The sequence below is a fragment of the Culex quinquefasciatus genome, chromosome 3 (assembly GCF_015732765.1).
Source record: "Culex quinquefasciatus strain JHB chromosome 3, VPISU_Cqui_1.0_pri_paternal, whole genome shotgun sequence".
In the NCBI taxonomy this organism is placed as follows: Eukaryota; Metazoa; Arthropoda; class Insecta; order Diptera; family Culicidae; genus Culex; species Culex quinquefasciatus.
In genome coordinates this window covers 198,142,209-198,163,721 of record NC_051863.1, presented here as the reverse complement: position 1 = coordinate 198,163,721, position 21,513 = coordinate 198,142,209, and the positions used below count along the sequence as shown (strand labels likewise).

At 36.7% G+C, this 21,513-nt stretch overlaps 1 protein-coding gene across 3 annotated transcripts in view; it reads left to right on the top strand.

The window, feature by feature from the left end:
* Nucleotides 1–2,657: 2,657 nt before the first annotated feature.
* Nucleotides 2,658–21,513, top strand: part of LOC6031090 (putative mediator of RNA polymerase II transcription subunit 26) — a 215,100-nt gene continuing 196,244 nt past the window's right edge. Inside the window, exons 1-3 of one of the 3 annotated variants that reach the window (XM_038258643.1) lie at nucleotides 2,658–2,826; nucleotides 3,001–3,016; nucleotides 14,399–14,666. In XM_038258643.1, the coding sequence (XP_038114571.1) occupies nucleotides 14,542–14,666 (125 nt within the window). In that variant the 5' untranslated portion in view covers nucleotides 2,658–2,826; nucleotides 3,001–3,016; nucleotides 14,399–14,541. The remainder of the gene's footprint in view (nucleotides 2,827–3,000; nucleotides 3,017–14,398; nucleotides 14,667–21,513) is intronic. The other 2 variants (XM_038258644.1, XM_038258642.1) reach the window with 2 other exon arrangements.

Genomic DNA, 21,513 nt, shown 5'->3' with positions numbered 1-21,513 from the left:
AAGCGACCATCCAGAAATCCCCCCCCCCCTTACGTGGACAAATGTCCATACAAAAAAAAACACATTTTTGTATGGAGCGTGGACAATCGCCATATCCCCCCCCCCAGCCTAATGTGTCCACGTGGTTTATGGATGGTCCCTAAAAATATTCACGCAAAATCTGTCACCATGTGCACACGTAGCATTTCCATTTGTTGCAAATATGCTTCAAAGATTATATCGACCAATTCTAAGGTTAACTTATGTCTTAGAACTACACGTAGAAAAATATTTCGTAGGATCAACCTGTACGAGGTTTTATTCAACAAAAATTTTGTTGAATAAAATCAACGCGAATTTTGCATTGAACCAAACCGTGATTTTCTCAATTCCACAAAAATATTTTGCTGTTTTGAACAAGTTGCTTTGACGATTAGCGTTGATTCATCAAAAACTTGATTTTCAAATCAACTAAATGTTTTGTAGATTCAAATATGCCTTATTTTTCTACGCGTACACATAGATTTCTTCGATTTTGAAAACATTTTACAAACAAGATACTTTTGTCTCTGTTTTTTGCGTAGAAACTTTGTCCATTTATTCCCGATATAAAATATCCAAATCAAGGAAAACGAATCAAATAAAAGAGCTAACCAAAGTGCCACCTTTTAAGCCTTATTTTTTCAGTTGACGATATCTTGGAATCAATTGATCTGATTTAGAATTAAATAATTTAAAACCTCAGAGCAATTTTCTGTTTTAAAAACAATAATATTTTATTTATTATTAGGTTAATTTTCCGCCATTTCACACGAAATTCCTTAAAACATTGCTCTAAGAGGTAATTTTGGTCCCTGATTACGAAACCAATGTTCGTTTTTATATAATTCGTGACGGTGGAGCATTTCATTTTCTGTATTTCAGTGATTTGTAGCTCTAAACCGTGAAGATATAGAAATTTGGTGACTAAGGGACTTGTGTGTAAAATTAAACGCCCAATTTAATGCAAAATTTCGAAAAAAAACCTTTTTTTTATCAAAAAAAAATAATACGTTAAAAATCACTCCCATTTCCCGTAACTCAACTATAAAAAAGGTGAGACATGTCGTTTCGTGAGGTAATTTTTTTCAATCAGAACATTTTTTTATTTGAAAATTAAGTTTTTTTTTACTTTGAATGTTTACTTTTTAGAGTGTAACAATGTTGTACAAAGTTTGAGAGCAGACAAAAAAATAAGTGGTTTTCATGTATTTTTACCGGGTTAACAGAATTTTCTTTTTTTCTTTTTTTTTTGTTAAAGCTATGATTGAGAAAATTTTTGGCAATTTTTTCGGTTTGTTTATTTAAAAAAATTCAAGCAGTACACGAGCTACATCGAACTACAAAGATCAAGTATGCCTTCATATCGGGCGTTTAATTTTACACAAAAGTACCTTTGAAACCAAATTTCTATTTCTTCACGATTTCGAGCTACAAATCACTGAAAAACAAGTCTCGGTAGAATAAAAAAAATAAAGGGGTCGTACCGCCCCACATTCAAGAGATCGTCAGTTGTGTGCTATCTTGTGACAACGACCAATTAGTACTTTTCGAGAAAATCGATTTTTAAAGTTTGTTGGTAAATAATTTCAAAACTATGAATGATAGAGCCAAACTTTTTGAAGCAATCGGTTCGTATACGATCGCTTAACAAACAAATCAAATAATTTGGTTACACCAAATAAAAGATACAGTAAATAGTGTAATTAAAAATCTGAAAAGCACGTGTCACAAGTGTGTTTCGAAAGTAAAATTGTACTACGTGTCACAAGTATGCACAGAATTTCCATACAAACTAAAATAAGCTCAAATCAATGGTTTAATCGACTTAATCAGTATATTTTTATAAACAAAAGGTTGCATTGCCTTTAGAAAGTATGTGTGAAAATAAATTTGTGAAAAACAAGAAAAATTTTCCACATTTTCCAACAACATGTATGACGTGTCACAATTGTGCACGATCATTTTGATGATAAATTGGTCTATGTCACAAGTGTGTATTGCGATATCCGGGAAACGGAAGCGAGTTTCCAAAATCGGGTAAAAGCATCTTGTAGCGTTTGTTAAGTATAGCAAAATGTCATCATTAACTCGTTTTCGACCAAAATGGTCTATGTCACAAGATAGCACACAGCTGACGAGATATCGACAAATGGACCTTGGATATCATTATTAAATTCTAGAACCCGTGGTGAAAACAGAAAAATACTATCCCTTAAAGCCATCCCTGTCTCGATTGGCGTCACTCAGGTTCGTCGGTTTTTATGGCGTGCGCCTACGAAGATTCGGCCAACAACGTCGGCGACTATCTGTGGTGGCGGTCAGCAAGTTCAATAAACATTAGCTCCCACCCACGTTTCTAGTCGTCTTTTCACGCTCTCACATCTTTGTACCACACACCCACGAAAACCCCATTTCAAACGATGCCAATGATCATGATTATTATCGTGTCACACACACACACACAGAACCGCATTCACTCAAGATCATGACAAATTTGAATTCAAGGCAGATTCTCATCTCCTCACTACTAGTTTTTTGTTGTGTTGTTTACTTCTGAGAGGGAAAAAGCGCGAATCTGAGAGAGAGAGTGTGCCGAGCTGCGCGCCAATTTTCCTTCTCTGCCTGCCTCTGTCCATTTTTTCCATACAGCAATTTTCATCGCTCCGGCCGACTCGTGTGGAATCGCACATCCGATTTTCCCAGGCAAATTTGCAGTTTTTCGTTTCTCCGTTGAATAGGATAATTTTCCCCACGATTTGCGTTTCTTTTTTGTTAGTTAGTCGTTAGTGTTTGCTTTTCAATTTCGTAAGTGGCGTTATCAGTGTGATTTTCGTTTATTTCGGACTCAAGAGGGCGCGCACATTTTCCAGTTGGCGGGGGGTGCCTAAGTGATCCTTATGTTTTATGGTGAAATTTCCATCGAAATTCATAACTTACCTTCTCCCCCTGCTTGTGTTTCAATTTTTCAACTTTTCGAAGGGGCGAAATTCAAGTGGTCTCTCAAGTGTGGTGTTGTGAAATTAATTGAGTGATTCATTAATTTTCGACTTGGTGCGTTGGGAAGCCTTCAGAGAAGAGTGTTGTGAAGAAGAGGATTATTGCGGCCTGGAAAATTTCCACCCCTTTTTTCCCACGACAGGTGAGTTGTTCGCGAATAGACGAGAAAGAATTTCTCTCTAAATGAGACGCTAAATATTCAACTGGTGTTTGAAAGGTGTGTTCTGCGATCGGGGAAAAATCAGGGTGTTGGTGGCAAAGACACCTGCCATTTCGTGATGATAAATATTCGCTGGTGGAAAATTGCGCGTGGGCTTACGATTCGCTGCTAAAAATAAGCGTCCTGGCCGCATGACGTCGTCTTCTCCACCGTGTTGTCTGTTGGCGAGATTATTTGAGTGTGTTCGTCTGCATTCCAAATCGTACTTGTATGGGTGCGTGCACGAGTGTTTGTCCACGGAACAAACCCCGGCTAAATGTTTGGAAGAATTTCCCCCCACTGCTCGGAAAAGCGGTGGAAGTGTGTCGAACTTCACCAACAAACGGCGGCCTGAGTTGGAGCAAACAAACACACAGACATACTCACGATATAATTAATTCATTTAGCCATGAAATATGAATTCCGTAGAGGAACGAGAGCAAACACGCCGAAAATTAGATCTTGTGGAAATTCTGAGAAAACGACAGCGGGATTCTTTTATATTTAGTTAACTTTATACGAATTAATTTATGATATCTCTTTTGAACTACATCTAATCTCACAAAAAAATATTGGTCGATAACTCACTACCAAACCACATAGAAGGTGCCCCGATTTTTCCCCATTAATCGTGAAGGAAGGGCGGTACAACCCCTTCCATTTTTGAACATTCGTAAAAACATGTTTTTCAATCATTTGCAGCCTGAAACGTGGACTCAAAGAGAAAGTATACCATTTCTCGGCCCATTCCTATTATCGATTTTTATCAGAGATTTGATCTTGAATAAATGTATTTTTTTACTATTTTAAAGTAATTCTTAACTCAAATTAAAACGAGCAAGCAACTCACTTTTGTTGATGTTATCTGAAAAAGTTGTTTGAGTTGCAGCAAACTGCAAAAGTGACGAGAATAGATCGAAAAGTTGTATCAAAAATGGGTATATCTTTCCTATTCATAGCAAAAAATACAAAAAAATATCCTTTGTTCCTGAACTGCATCTGTTTTTTTCCTGAACTGTAAAACATTGTGAAGTGTATTTTCGAAACTGTAATCATCCAACAGGACAAAATTTCAATTTTCGTTTAAAAATGTCTCGTTTTTTGCTGGGTTATTTTTTGAAGTGCATACATTTTTCACAAAGTTGTAGATCATATAAAACTAAAATATTGACTAACAAATAATATTAAATTTAAATTTTACGTTTCCAATAAATAAATCTTCATAAAAAAATGTGTGTAATATTTTTAATGTTTTTATGAAAATTTAATAAAACATTAAAATTTACAACAGAGCCTGTCTTGTAGGAAGATATTTGATAATTTGAAAAATTAGTTAGACCGTTGCAAATTTTGTTTGATGTTAATGCCCCAAGACTCTGGGGGCGGAAGGGGAAAATGCATTTTACACCTGCCCAGTTGTATTGCATTCATTAGTTTCCAAAATATCTATGTATTGACGATTTGTTTTCGACAGAAAATAAAAACTTTGTCATTACTATGCAACGGAATTCCACAAAAATTCAAAATATGTTTGATCGATCCCAGACATGCATTTCAATTGGTTTCCAGTTGATAAGACTTATATTTCCATTATAAATTTGAAGTTTTTTTGAAAACACATTTTTTAGCCCCCTGATTTTTCGGACCAATTTGAAGGGGGGGGGGCGACAAAAACTTTAAAAAATATTTGCAATGGTCTTAACAATAATTCATAAATAGTTATTTAATAGAATTATTTTAATATTCACTAATTGACAAGATTTTCTCAAATAAAATTAGTTAAATTCGGAAAACGGAATTCAATTTCGGATTCTTTTGACAATTTTCTCTAAAAGAAGGTAAAGTAAATTTCTTATAAAATATGAACACAGCTGATTCGTGCTACCTTTTAAGATTAAATTGCTACATAAATCGATTTTTTTAAATTACATGTTTTAAAAAAGCCTACATCATAATTTTTTATCAATTTCTCCATGCATTAAATTTTCGCATTTTAAATCTAATTTAAACAAGAAAAACTATGACTATCACTATCATTATCATAACAATTTTCTAGGCAAATATTTTTAAAACACTGTCGAATTTTTTTTTACCAAAAAAATATTGATGTGGCCAACTACAGTACATGGTTAAAACGTATTAATCATGACATCTTTAACCTTTACCTTTTGGAAAATATTCCAAAAACAAATTGAAAACCTTTCAATGTCACCCTGGTTTACGGTGTATCAATGCTATTTTCGTTTTTTTTTTAATTATTTGCTTTCAAGACGACGTTTCTTTTTTGAATGTTTGGAACTATCAACCCTACAGAAATAAATAATAAATAAAAAAACATAGTTTCAACTAAATAAGAGTTCTACTCTGTAACACATACCACACAGAGGGTCCCAAATTGCTCAAAATTGCTAAAACAGTTTCCTGCACGGTTTGACGATTCAAGTGTATGCTTTTCCCACTTATTGCTAAATAAATTATTACCCATCCATCAGCCTGAAAATCCGTCAAAAATCTTGCGCCGGGGCGAGTCAAAAATGTTTCACACTTTCCGGCAGCGAGAGCTGCCTTGATTTGTTGCCCGGGCATTTTTTTTCCCCCGAAGCCATTTGTCTGCCGGAGGGAAAATAATGCGAACTCAATCAAAAATTCATCCCAGAAACTTTACAACAACCAGTCAGTGCCAGCGGATCCGTTCCCGTTCTAGACACTCCACTCTCTTCCAGTGTGAGCAATAATGCACCATATAAGTAATATTGCATCATAAATTTATCAGCAAGAAAAAGTTTTTTTTCTATGATGGTGACGGAGTGCGCCGCGGAAAATTCGTGTGAAAGTGGCAAAGCAGTGGGAAATTGTTTTCTTTTCGGATGAAAAGAAAAAAAAGAAGGGAAAATATGAAAAACTAGGTGGAAGGACTCACAGTAAAGTTTTCCTTTGACAGAAATTGGTGCTCAAGTTTGGCACGAGCGTGAGCGAGTTCTTTCCTGAAAACCTTTAGATGCAGTAATGGCTTTGCTCTGTTGCCATAAAGATGCAATTTTAGTTCGGTTTTCGAAGAATTCATTTTTTTTTTAACTAAATTTGGATACATTAAAAACTAATATTTTTGTATCAACAATAATTTTTGGGTGTAATTTATCCACACATATAAGAAAGCTAGAATTTCATCGTTCCAGTTGCAGAAACAACCGTGAGCGATCTGAACGTGCTGTACGCGGATCAAGTGCAGTGGAAAATGATAAGACCAAAGTGGGGGGGGGGGGGTGCGGATTACCACGTGTGCACTCGGAGAAGTGAGTTTAGTACGCGCCGGAGAAATGTTTGTTTGAGCTGCGAAGACACAAACTGACAAGGTGATGGCATGAAAGGCACCAAGGTAGCAAAATTTGTGCAAATGGCTTGAACAGCCAACCAGCCGGGAAGGCGCCCGAAGAAGTTCAATTTCAAAATTTATGCGCTGACAAAGTAGATTTTAAATTCAATTTGGTAACCAGGCGAAAACTATGTGCTCAGCTCGGCAGCATCAGGTTTGACTAAGGTGGCAAAAAAAAAATTGAGAGAGAAAAAAAAGAACTCTGGACGGGAGTGGAGCTAGAATAAAAGTTTAAAGGCAGTCTAAGATAAAGATAAAATTGGAAAATCGTGAGCTCGTGCGCGAAAAGTGCATTCAGAATTTTGCTTTCAAACAAATCATTGAGTTGGAAAGTTTGATATAATCACTTTCCACTGGATGGTTCAAGAAACTTATAGAAAAATATGAAATAATTCAGAGAAAATTATAAAATTGTTTAACATCATGATACAATCCCACACCAAAAGCTAAACGTGAAATGCAAAAAGGTCGATTGCGCCATGTTGTTCAACCAGACCCTTATTTGGAAACAAACGAGCGATTAAGCATTGTCCAAAATCCAAACAAACACGGCGATAATCAGATTGGAAGCCCGCAGGATGTTCAATTAAAATGAACCGTGAACAAACGACGGGTTCCGATTACGAAACACGCACAATTCGGCGGTACGCAATCATTATTCGCGAACAAAAACAACCGAAAATATAAAAAGAGAGTCCCGCAGCGGAACACGAGTTCGGCCACCCGGTTACATAAATCATTCCAGGCTTTTGACGCAAATTTATCCACGCTGACCAGCCACGTGCACCTACATGCCCCCTGGAATGCGCTTGGCTTGGCCTGGCCGGTGCAATTTTCGATTCCTGATGGCCCGAAAGGTTGACCTTTCTCTCTACGGTCTGAACGATTGGGGCCAGTTTTGGTGTTTTGAGTTATATAAAATCACTGAACTAGATAAAACTCTGAACTGACGACGAATTTACTGTACATTAGACTGGCTCATCGTTGCTTGGGAAATTCAAAAACTGATCAAATCTAACCAAAACAAAGTTTTGTTGATGTCTTCAGACCTTAAAACAACCTCCAAAAATTTGAAAACGATTGGTTGCGTCTACACTTTGCGAGTTGAATTTCAATTTTGTATGAGAATTAGTATGGGAAAACCTTCTTTTTTTCATTTTCATTATTATTATTTTTATTTTCCACTAAATTTTTCAAACCAGCACAATAACGTTTAAATTGAGAAAATTCTCTGAAACATTCTCGAAGGAAGTATTGTGCTATCTTGCTGTTGACAAAAGATACAGCATGTTCAAAACTGGTCTAAAACGTGGTCTCTGAGCAAAAAAACACGTTTTAGACTAGTTTTGAAGAAACAAGAAACAAGAAACAAGAAACAAGAAACAAGAAACAAGAAACAAGAAACAAGAAACAAGAAACAAGAAACAAGAAACAAGAAACAAGAAACAAGAAACAAGAAACAAGAAACAAGAAACAAGAAACAAGAAACAAGAAACAAGAAACAAGAAACAAGAAACAAGAAACAAGAAACAAGAAACAAGAAACAAGAAACAAGAAACAAGAAACAAGAAACAAGAAACAAGAAACAAGAAACAAGAAACAAGAAACAAGAAACAAGAAACAAGAAACAAGAAAAACATTATTTTTCTTACTAAAACCAATAAAATTTTGAACCTAACAATCAACAAATGGCTCCAACCTATCACGAAAAACGACAATTTGAACGGATTGATCTATTTCCACCGATAGGAAACACAGTCCGATATGGCCGGTCGTTTTCATTCGTTTCACCGCCAGCGGGGGTTGGTTCTGACGTTTTCAGTGTATCGCTTGCCAACTGATCAACCAACCCACCGGAAAATTTGTCATGCGTGTAATTGTAGTTGATAATCAATTTCACCTTAACAAATACGGCCAGGGTATGGAGGAAAATTTGGGGCGATGGATCCTGGCAGATAACGACTGAATGGTGAATAGAGAATTGGGACCAATGAAATTTTGAACCTCCATTTAATTATTTTCGATTTACGGGAAACAGTTTTCGATATCAGATAAAAGCAGCAATGCTCAAATATGTTTGGAAATTGTAATGTTTTTTTAGAAAAAGAATACAACTTGTGTCTACACAAATTTCTTTAGAAAAGTTTAAACAGAATTTCATGGAGGGAAAAAAACTTGTTCTTCTCCTTCTCGCCAGCAGCCACACCAAACTCTTCTCCAATTTAATTAATACTTTGAAAATCGATGGAAGCAATTAACATTTCCAACCCATTTGAAATTCAATCCTTTCACATGCCAGATCGAACAAGCCGCCAGGAATCCGCCCAAGCAGTTCGTCCTCCCGTGTTTGAACGCCACATCACGCCGTCTCGTCATTGGAGAGAGGATTGATATCCGAGGAATCACATATAAATTTGTAGACACATATACATATAGTTGTAGTCTGCCGCTCGAATGCCGGCTGAGAGAAGAATCTAATTTAATCCCCTGCCGTCGGTGATGGGAATCGGTTTGCCGCTCCAGGTTCCGATTGTGGAAAGCTAACCTGGAGGGCGAAGGTAGCAATAACAGCAGCATCCGTTATGATTAAGGGTGGTTTATGTCGAGCAGATGAAATTTAATTTCAAAATTAATTAAATGCATTATGAATCAAAGGCGGGTGGCTTTGGCTGGGTCGGTAGGTCGGATTGAGGTTACGTTTAGAGAGATGTGCCCTAAATGTCGGGCAGGTATAATGATGAAATTTCGATTCGTTGCATGCCACTTGGAGCTTTAGGTTCGAGGTGCTGGAAAATTCCGACGCCGCCTGAAGCATAACAAACGACGTTATTCTCTTCTCAGCAAACCAACCCACCCGCAGTTTCAGGTTGAAGCACTTTTCAACGGTTTTCTAATTAAAACTTATTTCATTAGACGATGGTGTTGTTTACTTTTCATCAGAATGCACCAAACTTATTAGCTTTCAAGGTGTGAAGTTTCGTCAGCTGGAATTTCTGCTGCAGCCTCCAGGACCACCAGGCGTCCCATCACATCACGAATGCTGATATGGTGTTGCAGATGTCTGCAAGATGGGCGCAGAAAATTCATCATCTTGCGAGTGTCCAATTAGTGCCCAAAAGTCTGACAGGATAGTGTTGCCCGAAGCTGCCGTATCAGCAGCCGGCCATCCACCGGGTGATAATCGGTGTCTGTGTTCTGCTGCTCAGTCAGAATTTGCCAGTTTCTTGCCAGAGGCCAGACACTAATTGACATATTTCCCTCGCGCTTAATCGTTGATAATAAGTTCGTTCCGTGGAGCGAACCGGAGCGGCGCCTGACAGCGCAACCTTGGCAGATTGTATTGAATATTCCTCGCTACACACATATATTACAATCACTGGGGCTCTCCAAAACTGGTTCCCCCACTGGAGGATGATATGGCATCGGAGGGACGTCCTTGGTGGCCGTTTCAAGCCAGTAGCTGTGCGGACTCCGTTGGACAGTGAGTTTGTAAGGTTGGAATATGGTAAAACAATCTGAATCTACCAATCTAACGGTTGGTGTCAAATGGACTGTCTGCTCTACAACTTTGTAGAATATAAATGCATTCTAAAAATAACCCTGCAAAGTTAGAAAAAACACGAAATATTAAAATGAAAAACTTTGTTCTAAATGAAAAAATTACCCTTCTGGGTCAATGTCAGGGGTCCAGGGGGTTGGGCTTCGGGCTGTATTTTTTTGTCAACTCAAATAAAATAGGCACAAGCTAACCCAACCGCTTTTCGTTTTTCGTCAAATTTTGGTCGAAGCAAAAAAAATTTTGGTCCATAAACATTTTCAAATAGTATTTATTTTGACCATTTTTGACCAGTTTTGTAATCTTTTCCTACTTTCGACAGTATTGTTAAACATAAAAATTAGCAATAGTTTTTCAATAATGGTACATTTTATCCCTTAGTCCACCCGACTCATGTCGGCCCAAAATCCCCGCCAAGAAATACAGCCAGCCGCCAGCCCTTAAGACACCACCACCGACTTTCGAGCTGGAGGGCGGTGGAAAATAATAGCACCGGGAAATGATAGATCGTGGAGATAACCGAAGCTTTGCAGCCAGTGTGCTTTCTGACAGCTCCAGCTAGTCAACGTCGTCGTCTTCTTGCTCCCTGCTCCGAGCCCTGCTAAGCTGAGAAACAGGGTGCGCTCTGTCAGGCTATTTATCGAACACGAAAATCCTGATCTACTTCCCACGCGGGCCAGAGCAAGAGAGCTGCTGGTCGGATGATATTCGACGCTCGGGGGGTCGAAAAATGAAGATTAGTCAATTTCATGGTTCTTTCTCGGTACGTTGGCCAGCGCCAGTGAAGTTAGCGGCAAACGACGGTTTGAGTTTTCCAGACTGAGGAAAAAGTAATCTTAATCAGTCGTGGATATAGTTTAGTGGGCCAGCATTGGTTGGCTCAAGTCAATCAACGATGTCGACGGTGGCCTGACCTTCAAGGTGAAATGAAAAATGAGTCAAGGGGAAAATCAATTTTATGCTAGGGAAATTTTGCCATGGGGGTGAACGCGGGATTAATTTTGAAAAGATGGCAATGAAAATCGTCGCACGCTAGATTGGTGGTGTTAATTGAGAACACCTTTCGGGTGGAGGTCTTTGATTTACATAACTGGTCTTAATTTTTTAAGTTTATTGTGATGATTTTTCGTTAAACTTTGCACACAGTAACGTAGATTTCAGCAACTCAAAACCATGACATCACTTCCTTTCCAATGGCTGAACCGATTGTGATGCAAATTGCAATTATGTCAAGCTCACAACCGCTAATTTCAATGACATCAGATGTAATCAATATTTTTTATTTCCAGTATAATCAAGCGCACCCTGTCATCACAAATATTTCCACTCGAGTTCACAAGAGTTAACCCGTGGTGACAGTCCGAGAGGTGGTCACCCTATGGGTCTCCCCAGCACCCCTCCAATCCCCGTGTAAAACTGGGGAGCAAAAACCACACGTAATAACACACTCACAGCACTGTGTGTCGGTACATCTACGACCATATCGTGTCCATTCAACATGATTTAACTTCTACCACCCCCTCCCCTACCCCCCCTTTTGGAATGTCCCCCGATGGCCGAACCTCAACTTTGACCTGGTCGGTCGGCTACCTGGTGACACACACACACACACACACCAGCACACTCTTCCTGACACTCTTCCCCACGGGTTTGCAGTTCCGCATGTATCGAACTAATTAATTATTAAAATTTATTACGGTCAATATTTTGCCTGATGTATGATGCCTCGATGGACAATGTTTCGTGCATTCATGGTTTCGGAAGGTGTAAGGTAAGGAGGGGTTGCAGGGTGGGTTTTGTTCGGAATGCGATTTAATGGAACGTTACTCGTTAACTCAGAGTTTGGGAGGACATTTGTCGAAAAAATGTTGACTTGCCAATAACATTTAAACGTCATTTAAATTACGTTTTCATCTAATAACAGAGTAATTCTCAAATATTTCAGCTATACGTTTTTTTTTTCAATCCTGCTGAAACTTTTTAGGGGAGCCTTCGTAAGCTGTTTTTGCTGTTTTTTTAAATCATATTTTCCAAACAATAACTTTTTATTTTGCCATCTTTTCAGAAAATTACAAAAAGGTAAAACATCAATTGACCAAGTGATAGTCTGATAATCTCTATCAGATAGAATAGATTAAACAAAATGTTTACATTATATTTTTTATTCAAATCAAAATTACGAATCAAAAATCAATATTTTCAAAATATAGCTATTTAAAGTTTTTTTTTTAATATAGTCACAGTTTTTTTGTTTTCAATGTTTGATTTAGAACATTTTGAAATAGTCTGCGCTTTTCAATAAAACTGCTTCGTACAAAGAGTTCCAGAGATATCGATGATAAAAAAACGAGGGCAGAACGAGCAATACTGAGAAACTTAACTTAAACATAATACAAGAAATATATAAATTGAAAATACAAGCTTGAATTTCAATATTTTAATGAAAAAATGGTTGGGAAATGCTTAATAAACATGAACAGTTAATTTATTGCAAATCACCTATTTGCGTTTATTATGCATTTCCCAACAATTATTTCATTAAAAAATCAGTTTAAAAAGCAAGATATGACGAAAAACAAATTGCTAAAATGCATAATTAGTTGTTTTGAGCTGATTGTACTCAAATTTTTTAGAAAAATAATTCTTTACACCCTGATCTTTTGAGCCGTATATTTTTAATTACTTTAACTAGCCTTATTTAAAATTGCCAAAAACTTGAAAACGGTGAACTTTAAATTTCCCTTCAGTACTTTTTGATAGCAAATTTGATTTTATTTTATAAGATGAAGTCATTTTTTTCCGACCATTTCCATTAGGCCCAAAAATATTTTTTGTCTCTTGGCTCTGGAATAAGTAGAGGGGTGAGCAAAAAAAATATTAAAATTTAAATAACAAGCCAAATCTTCAACATTTCAATTAAAAAAAAACATTGAAAAAGGCATAACGTACCCGTACAGTCATAATACAAAAGCATTTAGTAAAATTTATTCCAGCCTTCTTATTATTTAGAAAAAACAGTATATTTTTCAAATAAGAAAAATATAATGAGCTTTTTATTTTATTATTTGAAAAAAATCAGTGTCTTTTCTAAAAAAGTATTCCTAAGCTAAATATTTTGTGCCATTTTTGCAATTTTGTGAAAAAATTATGTGTTGTATGCCCCCTCCAAAATTAAATATAAACAGTATGCTCCTAAAAAGTTTTGACAAAAATTTAAATAAAAAAAAGAGCATTTCGTAGAGAACTGCTTAGGCCGATGCAAATATTTAAAAAAGTTTTTGTCCCTTGGCCCTGGCCGAGGTCAAGGGGGGGGGGGGCAAAAAAATAAAAAATATAAAAATTTAAATAACAAGCCATAGTCTTCACATTTAAATGAAAAAAGTGTTTTAAAATGCATTTTACACTAGTTCAGTTGTTTTGCAATCATCAGTTTTCAAAAATCTAAGATCTGACAAAAACAAAAATTGTATCGAAAAAAGATTTTGCATCGAAAATTTTTAAAAATCTTAAGATTTTTAATAAACCCAAACATGCTAAAAATGATTTTAAACGCAGAAGAATGTATTTTAATTTGATTTCAGCTGGTTGCACTTGAATTTTCATTGAAATTTTGAAGTTTATTGTAAAAATATTTTTTTTGCCCCCTGATTTTTCGGGCCAATTTTGTAGGGGGGGGGGGTGACAAAAACTTTTAAAAATATTTGTACCAGCCTTAGAAACGTAAACGAATCGATTTTCAATCTTCTACTCTGTCTTCTGTCTTCTGTCTTCTGTCTTCTATCTTCTGTCTTCTGTCTTCTGTCTTCTGTCTTCTGTCTTCTGTCTTCTGTCTTCTGTCTTCTGTCTTCTGTCTTCTGTCTTCTGTCTTCTGTCTTCTGTCTTCTGTCTTCTGTCTTCTGTCTTCTGTCTTCTGTCTTCTGTCTTCTGTCTTCTGTCTTCTGTCGTCTGTCTTCTGTCGTCTGTCTTCTGTCTTCTGTCTTCTGTCTTCTGTCTTCTGTCTTCTGTCTTCTCAATTGATCTTTACTATATTGTTTTAAACAATTTTAAATTTAAAATATAAATCACAGCGAAAAAAAACATGCTCACCCTGTCACTAATCACCTTGTTTCTTCTTTCTCATTACAGATTTTCTTCGAGAGCTCCGCAACCTGTCGAATTTTAATGAGACCACTCTGTTGAACAAGTTTCAGTAAATAACTTTCCAATAAATTTTATCTTGTCTCTTCCCCGCTTTTCTACCGATCTTGGGTAGGAAATCAGCCAGTATCTCTCACCAATCCCCACCCACACCCCACTACAACTTGTTTGATTTGAGTGCAATCAAATTGTAACAGTAGACAAATTATCAATCGAACCGCAGTAGTTTCCGATAAATCGAGAAAGAGTTCAACGAAAATGGCCACCATGCAGCGACGTTTGGTGCATAAGCAGTTCAACTCGCCAATCAATCTGTACTCGCAGCGCAACATCCAGGAAACGCTGGACCGTGAGCTGAAGCAGCTCTCCAACGGGGCCATCGGGTAAGTGCAATTTTGCTTTTCGTGAGGGGAGACAAAAAAAATCCTAGAGATGAATAAATCACGTCCAGCAAATATTTTTCATTGGCTGGGAAATTTTAAATTCAATGAAAGTTGCAACCCAAGACTGATGCAATTTTTCCCGGGGCTTCTTTAGTTTCTTTTCTCTGAAAAATGTTGTCGTTCTGGCTCGAAGAAAGAAAGCTGGGAAACTGCCCACGTAAGCCACCATCCGGTGCCACCTTCTTCTAAAACTTGCGCAAACTTTCTCGTTTCCGTTCCACGCTGCCCCTCGCTGAGGAAGTGCCTGTGATCCATTTTTAATCATACTGAATGGGTTTTGGGCCGAAGAAGGAGGTTCCGTTCAGTCTTTTCGGTCCCAAATCCCCGAGAGGAAAGTTGGGCTACAATTTTCAATCAACTCACTGATTTCGCAGGGGCGCATTAGCAAAAGTTTTTTTGTTTTTTTTTTTTTTAAATAATGTTTTTGACTGTTAAAGAGTCTTCTTCAAATTATTCAGCACTGGCAATACATAATGAAGATTATAAAGTTTTAGCCTTGAATTTTAGCTTAACTGGTAAAATCAAGTTTCATTCCCTTAAATATTTTTAAATTTACATGAACAAGATTTAAACAAATTTCTAAAAATGTATCCTGTTTAAGAAGCCCTGACGTCTTCCAACTTTGGTGTCTTCCGGAACACAAACATGTTAGCCTGCCACTTTATCCGAGCCCATTCTCATCCAATCACAATTCATCAGAGTTGCAGTTTTCGGGGAAAAATGAAAACATACCCAGAAAAGAGCATGGATAGCTGACCCACTTCGAGACCAATAGCAGCATCAGCATCAAAATCACATCCTCCTTTAGAACTCCGGAACTGATTTCAAACAATCAGCCCCAGTCATACCCACCTACCGCAATACATCCAGGGCCCAACAGCAAGTTGAACATTTTTGGGGCTAGACTAAAACCAAACTAAACCAAACCAGCAAAAAAAACCAAGCCAGCAAAGGCATTGACAAGGGTCCTTGTTGTTTGCCATGAAATATATTTCGCCTGTGGGAGCAGCAGACGACGACGACGACGAAAGGCAAAACAGAATCATTTTCAATAAAAAATACTACCCGAAAAGGATCTGCTTTCTTCGTTCGTCTCCGGTTTTCCAAAGGATTCGGTTGCGCATTTTCTCGACTGGAAGGGAAATGTTTTGATTGTCACTGTGTCACTCGGAGGTCCAGCCCTTCCCAAGGGAGGGACGACAACCGGGGGGACGAAGACATTTCCATTAATTTGAACTACTGTGTACAAGGATCGACAACCTCAAAGTATTATGACCTGGGGGCCAAAGTTTGTGAAAAGTGTGCTCCGAAAGGTGAACATTGTGCTTAACACAAATTTCCATCTTTTAGCCCCTCCTGGGGCAAGTGTGTTGTGTTTCGAAATAGGAACGAAAAACTAAATGAGACTTTTCCGTAGGCAAATCCGTAAGAGGGGATGAGCCAGATTTGGACATCAAAACAACTTTTGGCTCGGAAGATTCTAATTACACAGATTTGTGTTGATGCTGAATTGTAGTTTTGTGGTCTTTAATTAATTTCAAGCTCACAAGTTCTCATGCATTTCTTATTTATTATTTGTTGATAATTGAACAGTCTGAATTTGAAGTTTGGCGTAAAATTGCACTTCAAAACATCACTCGATTTTCGGTTATCAAAATAAATCCAAAACTGCCTGATATGAATCAATGAGTGCAAATCCGTTAAATTCCATAAAAAAATACCAAAAACCACACGAGTCTCGTTTGCCAATATCAGAGAGCCACTTTAAAAAGTTGCACATCTCCGTGTAAGATCTTGCATCCCGAGCCAATCGTCTGGTCTGGTCTGGTTTTGTGATGATTTCAAACAGGCTCTTCGCTCGACTGTGTACACCACACAACACACAGTCTCATCCCAGATACCGTCATCATCAGAGATGCCCTCTGGAAGCAGCAGCAAGCAAACGAATCGAGGAATGCAATTGAGCACATCATCAAATACAGTTTGTATGGGGGCGCATAAAAAGCAAGAATCGGAACGGATCTGATGCTAGCAAAAAGCAGTGCGATGGGAAAAATAAGCAGCGCTAGAGCAGGGCCAGGCCCAGGAGATCTGGTTCTGACTCGATGGGGCGAGATGCCGGGCACACTCGATGTAGCTTAGCGGCACGGAATGCCATCCCAGAGTCCGGTCCGAGGTTGGCCAATTGAGACGGTTGTGCAAATTTTATTGTGGAGTTTTGAGGGCATGTTTTTTTTTGCTAGATACACTCAAATTTAAACGGGATATTCATAAATTATGCTTGTTAGGATAAATTAATTCATATTTAAGCTACATTTGTCATCACTATTTCCGAACCATAATGGAAAATTTTAGTTACAAAAAATGAGATTCAATACCACAAAATTTGTAATTCAAATCATCTAATGTAATAAAATCATACCAAATCTAATCAAATTCAATTTAATGTTATCAAATATATTTTTTTCGAATCTAATCTAATCGAATATTGTCAAATATAATCTAATAAAAATCCCATAAAATTTTATCAAATCTTTAAAAATCTTATCAAATTTTATCAAAGCTTATCAAATATTAATAAATGTTATCAAATCTTATCTAATTTAACCCAATCTTATCAAATCTTAACAAAGCATATCAAATCTTATCAAGTCTTATCAAATCTTATCAAATCTCATCAAATCTTAACAAATCTTATCAAATATTATCAAATCAGATCAAATCTTATCAAATGTTATCAATTTTTTTTAATCTTTTAAAATCTTATCAAATCTTATCAAATCTTTTCAAATCTTTTCCAATCTTTTCAAATCTTATCAAATCAGATCAAATCATATCAAATCATATAAAATCAGATCAAATCTTATCAAATGTAATCAAATTAATCCTAATCTTTTCAAATCTTATCAAACCAGATCAAATGCAATCAAATCAAATCATATCAAAACATATCAAACCAAATGAAATCACCCCTGATGACGGTACATTTAAATCCAATCAGTTCAAGTAGCATCTAATTTGATCACATTTAGCTAATCTAATAAAATCAAATGTAATTAAATTAATTTAATTAAAATCTAATCAAATAAAGTAAAATCTTTTCAAATCAAATGTGAGGAATTTATATGAAATCGAATAAGATCTAATAAAATGCAGTAAATTGAGTAATAAAATTTGACCAATATTTTCGAGCATATAAATTTTGAATGTGATTAAAAAGACTTACCAACGTTTTTTTTTTGTCAACTTGTAGTTGAAGGTGAAATATTCTAAAAAAAATGCAAATAAAAACAAATCATGACGGGATATCGTAAAATTCTATTCTATTCTAATTCTATTCTATTTCTTTTGACAGTTAGAAACAGAATTTGGATGCTGAAAAATATCATCTTGAAGTTTCAATTTTTAGAAAAATGAGATTTTTTGGAGTCGTTTAATAACTTTTTATTTCCCAAATGCCAATACCTCTTAAATTATTGGTTCGATTTTCAGTATTAAAAAATGAAATATTTGCGGAATGTTCAGCTTTTTAAGTAAAAATAATACTTAAAACAAAATGGCTTTTTTTTGACAAAGTTTGACCAAAGTTTCATCTAAAGTAAATAATACAAAATAAAATTCTCGAAAGAATGTAAATTTATAACCTTCAACCATGGTCGATTTCGGAAATAGTACAATGCTACCCTCCTGCTAACCCCTCTAAATTAAATTTAAAAGATTACTAGTCCCTATCCAAAGTATCCCTTCAAGCTGAAATAATTACTAATCCTTCAAGTTACCGCTTCAAGCAAAAATCCTTTAAGGGGTAACATACATGTAAATCGGCAAAAATGTCAGAGGTTGGTTTGAGCACACAATTAAACTTTTTCAAAATCTGTTTTCATGGCATTAAAATATAAATTTTCATCTATTAACAAAACAAATTTTGAAGACATTTGGTTGTATCATTGCCGAGATATAGCTATTTGAAGTTAACAGTTTTAGAAAACGGGTGCCACGATATCTCAACATTGCTTCGACCAAATCGGCTCAAAATTTTGGTGAAGACTCATTAGACCGGTCCCGTGTGCATGACGAAGGCCGATTTTCAAAAAGTTTATTTATAAAAAAGAAAAAAATATTTTTTCTGTTTTTCATATAAAAAATCGACAGTTTTTGATTTTTGTATTTTTTGAAAATTCAAAATTTCAAAATCGGCCACACGGGGCATGTCTTGGAAGTCTTCACCCAAAATTTCAGCCAATTTGGTCCATCCCATCTCGAGATATCGTGGCACCCGTAAATCAACTTGGTGTTCAGAGAAAAACGCTCAGAAAGTTAGACAGTTGGCTTTGCGCATGGCAAAATTCTGAGCTTAAATCGTCTCTAACTCAGTTAAATCATGAAATATCTTCATGAAACTTTCAAGAGTGATTGAAAACCATCTTTAATGTGGATTTAATAAATTTTCCGTAAGATGAAATTTTGTGATTTTCTACATGTATGTAACCCCTTAAATGAAAATTTGACGAAAAATTTGATGAAAAACAAATAACTGAGGATTTTAACTGAAAAATACTAGCAAAAAAATTAATAAAAACAAGTGGATTTTTTAAACATTCCATGTTTTCTAAAATTTCAAAATAAAAATCTAGGGGGAAGCATTGTTAGACTCAATTGGTCATTTTGCACTCAATTGTCAGTCATTTTGACCGTCCTAGAAACATGATCTATGATGATTTTCCATTGATTGGTTGACCAAATTGTTTCGCATGTATTTTTCAGTCGTAACACTTAGTTATTAGTTTTTCTTCAATTTACTCGTTAAATTTTCATTTTAAGAATTTTTGGCTTGGAGAGATGGCAAAAAACCACCACGAAGTCCCCGTTTGATTTATTACCTTCCAGCAACAGAATTCAATTAAATATGTATGAAGCAATTGTAGATGTTATACAAACGAACAACTTTGTTTTGTTCCAGAATGAATTCTGTTGACACTACAGCATAATCAATGTCAAGAAATGCCACCATCGGCGTCCCTCACTCGTGATGGCGGACAGATTTTTGTTTAATATCTAAAAGTAAATTTTGTAACTGTAAGGCAATAATTTAAAAATGGTTTTCGGATGTCCATCGGCAAATATCTTCCCTGCATGCATTTTGAAGGGAACCTGTAATCTTTTAAATCTAGGTGCTTTGAAAGGGTAGAGAGGGAACAAAAATGTTTTTTTTAAATCTAGCCTAATATTTAGTTTTGAAGGCAAAAAATAACACAACTTGTTTTGAACATTTTATCAGTTATACTTAAGTTAATAATAAGCAAAACATTAAAGAATTCATTACAATATTGTTAAACCTAGATAGACAAAATTGACAACCAGAAGGATTCTCGTCCATCGCTCATCATTCTGTCAATCAAAAACGTCTCGCTGTCTGTCAATTAACCTCATTGTTATGGACCACCACTACAGGCGCTTCAAGACGACATTTGCTAAAATTCTAATTTGCACAGAAGCTTATTAGAACCACTTAAAGACGCATCAAAATTACAATAAACTTTGACGACCGTTCGAAACTATCGCAAAATTGGCGTCACGTTAATCTTGGACGACCCCTTCCCACTCGCCCATAAAGCTCGTCCTGCTGAACAAGTTGCCAACAAAGACCATTCAAAGTTTACGCTTTGAGTTTTTAATGCTGCAATGCATTCCCCTCGATCGAGCAGCCAGAGATGGAAGAAAGATGTGCAAACGATGCTTGCAGGATTACACCAGCAACACCAGTTTGAGCATAGTTTTTATTTCTAATTTGGTTGAGCTGAAAGGGGAGAGAGTGTGGGTGCAGATCGTTTTACACAGCGTTTTACCCCTTGCAGGCGAGATGTGCTGTAAAATGAGATAATTTGTTTACTCGCGACTGGGAAATTAAAAGCTCGAAATTGCATTCGAGAATCAAGCGAACAGTTAAGCTAATTAACTTGAAGCAAGAGTGGAGGGTGTGGGTGGGGACGACTTTGCGGAGTTTATACAGCGAGTTTAAACTTTTAAATTTTTGAAGAACTTTTACTCTCCAACCGAGTTGTAGCATTCGTTTGGTAACAGAGTCACACAAAACGGTGGTCTTGTGGCTTGGAACACTCTATGGCTCAAAGCACTCTCGTCGGAGCAGGAAGGAACAAATTCATGTATGCTAATTAATTAGTGTTGCAATTAATTCCTTTTCTCGCTAATTAGATTTGAACGTGAGATGAATGTTGGCTCCTTTTCCATCCGATTTTTTGTGCGCCTTCAGGATGGTGGTGAAGCTTTCATTACTTGGCACCTCTGCTAGGTCATGGCAGAAGAAGCTGTCTGGACAATGCAGGGGTTCCCGAAACTGTCACGATTCCATATTTTAAGAGGGATGCACGATTCGTGAGAACTCCTGCCCTGCAGTCAACTCTCTGCGCTCAGATATAGTTGGCGCTCCGGCCTTTGATTGGAATTAATGGAGCGTCCGTGTGCAACCGGAGACGACGACGAAAAAAACTGGAGTAGAGACGCAAATCCGGAGCGAAGATCGGATTGGAGGACGAATCACCGGAAAGCGGAAACTTCTCATTTATGCAAAGCACTGCTGCCGGGGTGTAAATGTGAATAAAGATTGCCAGATTGTCCCGTTGTTTTTCTTTTCTCCGGAACACCGAGTCGCAGTGTCTCCCACACCAAATTCAATTATCATTCGCCGGGAATCGTCCGTCTCCGCTGGACATCGAGACATCCGGCCACGACCAGCCAGGGTGGCTTCCGGTGTAGCGTTCTTTGCAAA